We start from the raw sequence: 11,386 nt of genomic DNA, 5'->3' as shown, positions 1-11,386 counted from the left end.
TCAAATTTGAAAAAAATTATTATTAGAGTTCTGGGTGCTCCCCGTAGAGTTCTAGAGTTCCCAATCCATTTTAGAAAGAGTTCCGTCATTTAAAGTAAAGAAAACACCATTTTAAAAATGGGGGGGGGCAGCTAACTTCACGACGCCCCCTATTACATGAAAAACGCAAATTTCTTTAGAGTTCTGGATAGATTTCTGATAGTTATGTAGTTCTAGATAAGTTTTAAAAATAGTTCTGCTCAAAATACTATAAAAATTATGTTTAAAGTTCTCGACTTAAGAAGACGAAAATTGGCGAGAACTTTTATACTTTTGATTTTAGCGCTTTGAGTCTTAATAATAATCGTTAGAACTCGTGAGGGGCTACTCAGAATTCTGAATAGAACGTCGGATTTTCAAAAAATTGACTTTTGACTCGAGACGTGAAAAATTTTTTTCAGAAATCCGACGCTTTATTCAGTTCTGGGTAGCCCCTCACGAGTTCTAAAGATTATTATTAAGACTCAAAGCGCTAAAATCAAAATTGAAAATGTTTTCGCCAATTTTCGTTTCTCGAGACGAAAATTTCTTTAGGCGGTAGGAATTATGCTGTGCTCCGTCTTTTGGTTTCTGATACGGTATTATTTTGCTCGTCAAATGTTTGTCGAAGCATATTTGAGTCAGTGTTCATGTACAGGAAGTTTGTGTACATGTTTATATGTGTAAGTGTAGCTGAAACGACTGATTGATTTACAAAGAAATTTTTAAAAAGAAGAATTCGTGATGAATATGAAAAAGCTGTAATGGCAACATTATGTCACTATTATTCTATACAAATGAACAGCCAAGGCATGAAAAAATAGTCCGATGGAAGCCGAGAGCTGGTGCGACCCTGGCGAAAATAAATATCGGAGCGTAAGTCGAATGTAAAGAAAGAGTAACAGAAGTGTAAACGAAGCTTCTAGGAGGCGTAAATTAAAACAACGAAACGTAAATGAAGTGTTAACGCTTCATTTACGTTTCGTTGTTTCAATTTACGCCTCCTAGAAGCTTCGTTTACACTTCTGTTACTCTTTCTTTACATTCGACTTACGCTCCGATATTTATTTTCGCCAGGGAAGCCAGAGATGAAGAAAAAAATTACGACCATCCTTTTCGAATTATTACACCTAACCTAACCAGATATTGAAAAACATCTTATTCCTATTTATGAAGAACTGTCAAAAGAAGAATTTTTAACAAGATGCTTAGACGGACATACGCAAAACTTTAACGGGAATTTTACTTCTACGATCTAGCGTCTCGTTCCAAAACATTTGAATTCTGGTCCGAAAATTATCGAAATCGCCGCTTTCATTGCTGTAGATATCTTTAATGAAGAATATTTCACTATTTTACAAACAATGATGTTGCTGGAAATAAACATTAGCTAACAATATAAAATATTTGCCGACAAGTACGACGAAGAACGAGTTACGAGGCAGGAGTGGCGCCGACTAAACAGCACAAAAGAGGCTTGTATAGCTCATAGACTCGATCAAATACAATAAAATGAGTTTTATAAGGAAGAGGAAGGCTTGCTATATGAATCTGATATAGCAGATTAACTGTAAGTTACCAATAACTATTCTGTTTTAGTATCGCAAACTTTAAACGCGATTTTCTCGAAACCACTTTTTCCAAATTGGCGGGAAAGATAGAGAAAAAACTATTCGACCAATCGACTTCTCCCAACATGTTTTAGTTACATAATTGCCAACCATTCTAAAAACATTAAAGAAAAAACTAGTTTAAATAATTTATTTTTGCATAAATAGGTCAAAATCGTTATTTTTCACTAAAGACCCATAATTTTTACAATTTTATATATTTTTCTTAATTTTTTTAGTTCATCAACGATAGAATCTTATGACAAGTAAAAACATTTTAAAAGAGGGATAATAATTAAAATAAAGTCTCGAATTGAGAATTATTTTAAATTTGCTTGGTATCGTACCAAGAAAATTTGTGCCCTGTGCACACAAATAAGTTTCAACGAAAACTTAATTCTCGTTGAACTTACGCACTACCATCCGCGTTTGGCTCTTACTGCCCGTTTAAATTTAAGTTTATGTTTAATATACAGAGCCTAATTTCTTATAGTTATTTAAAAACATTTTAGTTTTTTTTGTTTCAGACAAGAATTGGAGATTGCATTTTGCCCGCCAATTCGCAACTTCGATCAGGAGGCACAACAATAATCATTAAAGAATTCAATATAAATATCATTATTTTTTTAATAAAAAATATTTTTTATATTGTTCAGACATGTAATAAATTGTCTTTAAAGTTTTGGAAAGATCGATTTTATTTTTACTTTTAAAAAAATTCTCAAAGCACCTTATTTTCAACGTTCTAAAGGGTTCCCCCTTAAATGATGGAACTCTTTCTAAAATGGATTGGGAACTCTAGAACTCTATATAGGGGGGCACCCAGAACTCTAATAATTTTTTTCAAATTTGAAGAATGAGGGGCCAACTTCACAGAGGTTATAATTTTCCTGTTTTACATTTGATGCGAAAAAATAAGGAGAGATATACAGAGTGGATTTAACTAAAAATAAAACTTATATATACATATAATACAGAAAAAAATATATGATTTAAAAATTAGTTTTCTCAAATATGCATTTTTTCAAAAATAAAAATTATCGATGTTAATATATGAATATTAATAATTTATAAAAGATATATGGAAATAGACTTTGTCTATCTTATCAACTTCTTTTCATAGTTAAATTTGTTCGTTCTTCTATCGTGACTAAAAAAATTATTATTAATATCGCGTGCAATTGCATATATAAGGAAAAATATACATGTGCGTGTAGCTGTAAGCAAGTAGATAGATGCAATGGCGTAGGCGCTCGAAATGTCTACGTCGCTGGATCGGACTATCGCGCCTCGCGCCGGCCATTGCGCGGTCGTGTTTTGAGCGAAAAGATGGCGGACTCTTGTTTTCAAGATCGCTCGCGCACTCGGCACGTCGGGACGCACGACTGGCAGGCGTTACTTTGAAAAATAATCACGCGCGAAAGTCGACGTGCCGCACGCGCGACAGTCGCGGCCGCGGTGAAACGTCAATTGTGACAGATCGCGTATGCGATACCCGCGTCGCCGTCGTCGCTCATCTCGGCGTCCTCGAGTCGAGACCCGAGTCGGCCCGAACGAAGCGCGCAGCTCGCGAGTTCCACGGGGATCTGTTCGAATTCGGGGTGCTGCGGGATTATTTTCGCGTCCCGCCGACGCGAAGCGAAGATGGAGCCGAGTCGGTGAAGTGGTCGCGCGCCATCGCGGGTCTCTCTAACCCTCGCGCCACCCCCCCCCCCGACGTTGCCCCCCGCCCCCGCTCCTAACCGTGTGTTTACCGCTCGCCTGCTACGGTGCGCGATTTGGTTAGGTTGCTCGGGTAAACCTTCCTACACTTGGTTTCTATGATACACCGAAACGTCGTCGCGCGTGTTCCTCGCGGTGGTTTACGTTACGATGTGACGCGTTGCCGATTCTGCGAACTGATGGTCATTGAGTAACAGCCTCGCGATGGCAAACAGCGATTTCGACGTGGAGCTCTTCGAGCGGAGGCTCCATACACTGAAAGACTCTCAGGAGTCTATACAAGGGCTCTCTTCGTGGTGTCTGGAGAGAAGACAGCATCACAAAAAGATCGTTGCCACTTGGTTGCAAGTTTTGAAAAAAGGTAAACTCGTATAAGCTTTTAATTTTTACTCTTGTATGTATCTCTTGGATAAGGGTAGTCAATTTCTTGTTTGGCAGATGGTGGTTTTTATATAACTTGATTAGTTTAGATAAGCCTTAATTTTGAGGTGTGTAATTTATATAAATGTATAAAACCTATTCTTCTTTTTCATGCATAACAGTAAAAGTCGAACACCGGCTCACATTGTTCTACCTGGCGAATGATGTTATTCAATATTCGAAACGAAAGAATTTCGAATTCGTGGAATCATGGGGCACTACTTTGCAACGTGCAACAACTATGGTTCGTGATGAGAAAGTAAAGCATCGTATACTGAGAATCTTCAAGATTTGGGATCAACGGCAAGTCTACGATGAGGAGTTTCTTGCTGATTTGTCTGGTTTAATTTCGGCTGCACCAAAAAAGAAATTGGAACCCCAGCCAACTGCGCAATCTGAAGAGTTTCAGGCAGCTTTGCTCATCTCTACTATGAGATCTTGCACGACTCTGGAACAAGCAACCGATGCCAGACTTCGTGACTTACGGGAAAGTAACATAGATATAGAATCTGCAGAGGAGTTACGTGCATCGTTAAAGGACAGAAGGCGCATGGAAGATGCGGAGAAGGAGATAGATTTGGTTGCAAGAAATGTTGAAAATTATGTTCGTTCGTTAGAAGCAGAGATCAGAGAAAGGACACAAGTGATTGAGTTATTGGAGCAAGCGGATCAGTTTTATGAAACTCAACGTGGGGAGGTTAAAATAGTGACAAATGTAAATGTTAGATTTTGCAAAAGAATTTTAAATAACAATAATTTGTTATACATATATAGTATGTATTGTTTTATGAATAGGCGTACCGGAATTTTGGTAGTCGTGTGAAAAATTTGAAGAAAAAATTGGACGAACTGCTACCGACATTCGTCTCGCCAATACCATCGCCAGACGTGAACGCACCCTCGCCGAGTCCCGATAGCGATATAGAACTTCCAGGAGATGAGTCTCAGGCGGCAAATAATCAATTGGCAATAATTGACGTAGCACCACCAACTATCTATGGTTCATATTCTCACGAATATGATCCTATACCTGTACCTGCACCTGATTTGGTACAAGGCAACGAGTCAACAGACTTCACCAATTTTCGCTCTTTTATAGGAGGAAATATGGATTTTGGTACTATGGTGAGATAGAGCATTAATTTTGAATATATTATTTTATAAAATATGGAAAGTTTGATGATTGCACTAGATACATTGTTATAGATATGTAATATATTTTTTGCCTTTTTTAGAGAAATTTATTTAATGAAAGATCCGCGACACCTCCTGGGATGGCTCAACAGTATAATGAATCTTTAGAGGTAATTATTTATTGTATATTTGCAGGATTGTATTAAAAACATGTGCATATTTTTTAATTTTTATTTTTAGGCGAAACCAATAGAAGTGATTAATATGAGACCATCAAAGAATGAAAACAGCAATGCTGACTTTAATATATCTAGTTTTTTGAAAACGGTTCTTCCGTCTTCTGATGAAACACCGGATCCGGGACGAATACCAGGTCTGGGCTTGGACATTTCTGAGAATCGAATAGAATCGCCTCAACACGCCAACTATAGAAACTCACCTACGTTAGGACAACTTCCTGTAACGCCTGTGATTTCAAGAATGATGGGTAGTCAGAATGTGCCACCCCTTGGTGGTGCTGGTTTAAATAATTGTCAGATGAGCCACAGTACTCCATTGTCAGTTCGCAATCTGCCTACTGAATCACACACACCTTCTCCGTATTCCAGTCAAAACAGTCAGAGTAATATAACCGGTCCCTTTGATAGTTCTGCTAATTCTAATGCAGTTAATCCATTACCACCTCCTCCCTTACCACCACCAATTTTTCTCGATGACGAGAATTGTTACAACAAATTGCCACCGAAATTTCCTACGTGGACGCCGCCGAATGAAAGCATCAAGGAATCGGCCAAATGGGAAGAAAAAGGTAAATGGACAATGCTCTATGAATGTAATTGTTGATTCTGCCATTACTGCGTGGTAATACATGCCGTTTGATATAGCGAATTTCGCTACATGTTCAGGAAAGAACAGCATGAATCCCACGTGGCCTGGCGAATGTGATGATAAAAACAAGAGTTCGTGGATGGACCGCGATGGAGACAGATGGGACTCCAATAATGATCCCACATGGCCAGGCAATGGGAGGACGAAGAATGACATACTATCCGAGACTCCCGAATCACCACCGATATATGAGAAAGCTGGTTTTGCCGAACCGGTAGAATACAACGAGTCGCAACCACAAGAATCTCTTAGTACCACAGGAGATGTGGATCACAGGTAATATATTGTTAATTTTTTGTAGTGTTCTATTTTTAATTATTGATGAATTATTGGCATGATTTTTTTTTAATTATTAAAGTCATTATATTTATATTATCTATACAGAGTAATTCCAATTCCAATGACTGTCGAAAATCAGCTACCGTATCGCTTAATGAAGGCAGCAGATGTAGATCATCGTAATTTGATTAGTTTAACGGGTAGTCCGGCAAATCATAATCATGGTGATTCGTTACCTGCTTTGCCCAATAACAATAATCTATGGTCCACGAGTGACCAGGATTATCGGTGAGTCTCGTTATACTTTCTTTTTCTTCTGTATATAATGTAATATTACACGTAGCTGTATATACACATCATATTTCTTGTATAATTATATATTCTTTTTCTGTCTCTTGTATATAATTGTTATATAATTTATATAATCTAGGCGACGCGTGCAACCTGGTGATATTGTCGAAAGTGTTGATATGGAAATGTCGGATGATGAAACGGATAGTAAGCCAAAAAGCAGAGTTCTCGTTGACTTAAGATCGCAGGATCGTGACATGCGTGTTGGCATGCCACCATCGACAACCACATCTCACCTTGATATGGATATGCGTATAATTTCTCTTCCCGCCGGACAGATACCAAGCTCCCGTGGTGGTCCGCTTGTACAAGATGTGCACTTGATGCATTCAGGACCGCCACCACCGCCGCCATTGTCACAACAACAATTTCAGCACCAAAATCAGGGTGGTTTTCGACAAGAACAAGTGGAATTTCCTCATCGTAATCCTCAGTCGGGAGATTTTCATCGGAATCAACCGAATTTTCATCAAAACAGACTACCGCCACCGAATTTTTTGGCGAATCAACAGGACTTTCATTCGAATCAACTCGAAGAGTTTCATCAGCTTCATCAGTCGCAGCAAGATTTTCATCAGCCGCAAGACTTTGAATATCGCGACAGAGAACACAATATTCGGCCCAAACAAGATTTTTTGACCGAACCTTCAGGACGCAGATACTCGCAATCGTCAGATCATCAACATCAACGCGATAGTTCATCCTTTCATAGAAACGAACGGAGCAATCGCGGCAACGGACGTGGATTTCCGAGAAATCGCCGCGATCGATACTCGGATGATCACAATATGAAGCAACGCAATAGTTTGGCGAACAATCGTAAATCAAGATCGCAAGATCAGCAGCATCATCAATCATCACCGGATACCTTGACCAACAGTCGACCGTTATTACTGCAACCACCCGATACCGTCGTAATCCTCGACGAAGAAGGCATGCCAATTCGTATGCCGGATTTCGAACAGGATAACAATGTATCACTCAACATGACGGATGCTCAAGCAGAGTTGGAACGCGATTCCGACAATTGTCAAAACCCTTCAATGTCACAGACACGGAGGACTTCGCACGATCCACCGAGTGCTCATGAATCTGAGCATAATCAGCAACAACAAGGTTATCAAGCAGGCTCTGATCACGAGCAACAGGCACTACCTGCGGTCAAATCGGATGATCAATCACCACCGTCGATGAATCAAGTGACGGTTATTCCGATAACATCTGACAGCGCCAACGATGATCCGCAACAACAAAATCAATATGTTCCTATTTCAGACTACGAGGAGCATGTAGAATCGGCCGAGCATTCCGAACCTGCGGAGAAGACAAGTGCGATCGATAAGTGCGAACCGATCGATCAGGGACAAGAAGTGAACTTCACGGAAAACGAACCGTTAGACGAGTTGATGAGCTCATCTACATCAGGTAACGAATTGAAAAGACCATCGACGAATGGTAGTTTTGACGAACAGAGCCACGATGAAGGCACTTCCACCAAAAAGAGAACTCTTTTGCCGAACGGTCCACAAACGTCAAGTGCTAGCGAGTCATTAGGACCAAACGGTCCCTCGCCGCACGTTAATACGGAACCACATCCCGCTATGATGCCATACGAATACGACGGACCGAACTTTCGACCGCGCATCGGTGCGCCTTTCCCGCCCTGGCGAGGCGGACCGCCACCTCCACCTTCCAGAGGAAGTAGAGGTTTCAGGGGTGGGCCACCTCCACGGGGTCCGTGGATGGACAGAGGACCGCGCGGACCCGTAGCCGGTAACTTTTCGCCGAGAGGACTGAAACGCGGAGGCGGGCAGTTTCGAGGCGGCGGTGGTTTCAGAGGCCGGGGACGAAGCAGTAACTGGTAGATAAGCGCAAAATTCGAAAGACTTGACGACTGTCGTCATAATTTGACCGAAAACATTACGAAATGCGTTTTGCACCCTGTAAATAAGCGAACCGTCGTGTTTTGACACATGCAAATACACACACATATATATATACATACAAGCATACCGTACATATATACACACACGATTGGACTCCAGATGAAAATCTTCTGTAACGAAGATTCTCTACATCTTTCTATGTGCGATTGATTCGCCTATATAAATATATAAATAAAAAAACTAAATATATAATATACATATATAAATACATATTACATATTTCACATACACATTACATATTTCGTTAAGGTCTTATTATCGAAGCGGCTTGAATTCATGCATGTATATACATGTATGTACTCACGTAAGTGCTATTCGTGGATCAGATAATGAAATTAAAACGCATATAACAAATCATGTCGTAGTCGCTCCGATAATGACTAATCAGCATCACCACTACGACCCTTAGATTTTTATGTAAGGAGAGTTTGTGTTGTTGATGTACATGCTAGAGGAGGACTGTAACGATAAATCTATCAAATGAGTAGACTCGTCTAAAGAGAACCGTATTCTGGCGAACTAGCGAGCGACATTGAGCACCGAAAATCGCAAATAACGATAGTTAATTGATGATAGTTGATTGATGACAACGATTGAAGCTAATGTAATTTTGCCGAGTTCAAATTTGTATGAAAATTACTAATAACGCGAAAAAATAAATTCTATGTTTATTATATATCAGAAATTGAACTCGTCAAAATTATATCAATTCCAATTTTTGTTTTTTTTGACTCAATCGTTGTAATTTATTCTTCATGGATCTTCTATTATTTTCCTTCCTCATTCACTTTTGAACACAAAACAACGATCACTTGTTTCCTTGTCTTCAACTTGTCTGACTACATTCTCCGCTGTTTGGGCTTAAAGTTCATTAAAGAAAGAAGAAAAAAGGAAAAATGCAAACAGGCGTATTAATGAACTACCTAAGTATTAATAAAATGCAGTGTTTACGTTCTGGTCCGTTTCATACATTTTTCCTATTGTTGTTTCTCAAATATATACACATGTAGATGAATGTTTCTTAGTACATCGTTTTCATAAAGAAACGGCAATAAATAATTAAATTGCAGAAAATCAATCTGAAGCGTCGTGTTTTCAATTCGTTCTTTGTATTGTGAGAATCATATAGAATCGTTTCGTGTCTAAGATATTAATTCGAAAGAGAGATAGGATAATCGATATAAGGTGCTCTTGTGTAATTGTTAATATTTTCCTGTAGTTGTGGCCAGACATAGAAATGTAAAGCGAATATAAAGGCTTATATGCCGGAACGATATGCTTGTTTCATTAGTCGTGCACAAAATCGTTTATTGTCCTTTACAATTACTTGTTTATTTAGATATTATTCACGTGTCTTTTTAACAAATATGGACACGAATTATTAGTCACACGGATCTCAGTTTTTTATTTAGAAATTCTATAAAAAAAAAATGATTAATTTTTATCGTATTGATCAATATATTAATTTTTCTTCGGTATTCCTCACTTGTTGATTTTATGTTATGTTCTTATGTTCTACTCGGAAATGAGCGAATCGTTGCGATATATATACGATGGACTGATAGTAAATGCGCATAGGAAACCAGTGTAGCAAAGGCAAAAACAGAAAACCGTGGAACTCTGATTGTTTAATAAAATAATACCGAGGACCTTTCTCCAACACTCTCAAATTTATCGATACGAAACCGTATTCCTGTTCTCGATGCATTTTCTTTTCAAGCGCAGTTTTATCAACGCACGTAAGTCCGCGACTCAAATGTATTATTATAATTATTGCGATAACGCGCGCATAAAACGCACACATTCGGCGACGATATATATTCGATCATTTTCTTTCTTTTCTTTTCTTTTCTTTTTTTTTTTTTATAAAGACCGTGATCTTAATATGACACGTGCGAATGGTACATTATTTGTATATCATTCTTAATTTTCTTACGCGATTAAAAAGATTCAATCTCACCTGATTTATCGATCCGTTTCGTTGCTCGTCATCCGCTTTATTTTTTTCGATACCGCGACGATGATGAATTAAATTGGAATATTGTTTATCGGCGAGCGAACAAAATAATATTATTTCGATCACCGTATATCACCAACAAATTAGTCCTCCATCAGAGAATCACGAATAGGATGAGCGCGAAGAAATATGTAGAGTACGCGTGGAATACGATTCAATGCGATTTAATAAACGGGGTGGTGTATTCAAATAGGAAAATACTTTCGAAGATTTTGTGATTTATAGTATCCATTGTATAGTATCGAGCAATCACATAAAATTTCTCATGTTTATATTGATACAGGCTACCTCAAAGATATGTAAATCAGTAATAGGATTTTATCCCCTTTTTATACATATATACATACACTCTGGAGATACAATCAACTATATAGTACACACATCCTTTCCGGATAAAAAATAAATTTAATAAATATTTTTTTTTTAAATATGCAACGTACAAATTTGTGTGTGTGTGTGTGTGTGTGTGTGTGTGTGTGTGTGTGTGTGTGTGTGTGTATGTGTACATTAAAATTTACATATGATATTTAAGAACAAGATATTTATTAAATTTATATATATATATATATATATATATATATATATATATATATACTCCTGGACAAAATTAACGCATAATTTTTTTTTCACTTTTTTTTTAAAATTTTTCGTTAAAATTTAAATATCAGCTTTTAAAGAAAAAGTGAAAAAAAATTATGCGTTAATATTATATATATATATATATATATATATATATATATATATATATATATATAATATATTTATATATGTATAATATATATACATGTATAAAACAAGCATTTTTTTTACTTTTTACATTCTGTCGAATATTTTTACTATTCAATAAGACAAAGCTGTGCAGACGCAGCTGATTTGTTTATAATTGTTAATTAACAATTTATTATAAAATAAGTAAAAAATAATGTTTTCTCCGTTTGACTTAAGCTCTTTAACATAAATAAAAAGTTTCTCTATATAGTATTTAGTTAAACAATTGAATA

At 37.5% G+C, this 11,386-nt stretch overlaps 1 protein-coding gene across 2 annotated transcripts; it reads left to right on the top strand.

The window, feature by feature from the left end:
- The first annotated feature begins 2,926 nt into the window (after window positions 1-2,926).
- On the top strand, window positions 2,927-10,028 carry LOC145970942 (uncharacterized). 2 transcript variants are annotated; one of them, XM_083098020.1, is made up of 8 exons: window positions 2,927-3,711; window positions 3,893-4,485; window positions 4,566-4,895; window positions 5,006-5,074; window positions 5,145-5,712; window positions 5,810-6,068; window positions 6,177-6,359; window positions 6,502-10,028. In XM_083098020.1, exons 1-8 carry the CDS (start codon window positions 3,555-3,557, stop codon window positions 8,285-8,287), a joined length of 3,945 nt encoding a protein of 1,314 aa, XP_082954146.1. In that variant the 5' UTR covers window positions 2,927-3,554; the 3' UTR covers window positions 8,288-10,028. The 2 variants fall into 2 exon arrangements, with proteins under 2 accessions (XP_082954146.1, XP_082954144.1); XM_083098018.1 differs by having other exon boundaries at window positions 5,789-6,068.
- The last annotated feature ends 1,358 nt before the right edge of the window (window positions 10,029-11,386 follow it).

The sequence above is a fragment of the Camponotus vicinus genome, unplaced genomic scaffold (assembly GCF_025532165.1).
Source record: "Camponotus vicinus isolate PSW18456_S1 unplaced genomic scaffold, iyCamVici1.0 SCAF_4, whole genome shotgun sequence".
Taxonomy (NCBI): domain Eukaryota; kingdom Metazoa; phylum Arthropoda; class Insecta; order Hymenoptera; family Formicidae; genus Camponotus; species Camponotus vicinus.
The sequence above is the reverse complement of the archived record's forward strand: the minus strand, read 5'-3'. Positions and strand labels throughout refer to the sequence as shown.

Excerpts from the sequence above, each read along its gene's own strand:
- LOC145970942 (XM_083098018.1), top strand. The coding sequence starts at position 3,555 with ATGGCAAACAGCGATTTCGACGTGGAGCTCTTCGAGCGGAGGCTCCAT. Across the intron at positions 4,896-5,005 it reads ATATGGATTTTGGTACTATG|AGAAATTTATTTAATGAAAG; the intron begins GTGAGATAGAGC and ends TGCCTTTTTTAG. Across the intron at positions 5,713-5,788 it reads GGCCAAATGGGAAGAAAAAG|CGAATTTCGCTACATGTTCA; the intron begins GTAAATGGACAA and ends CGTTTGATATAG.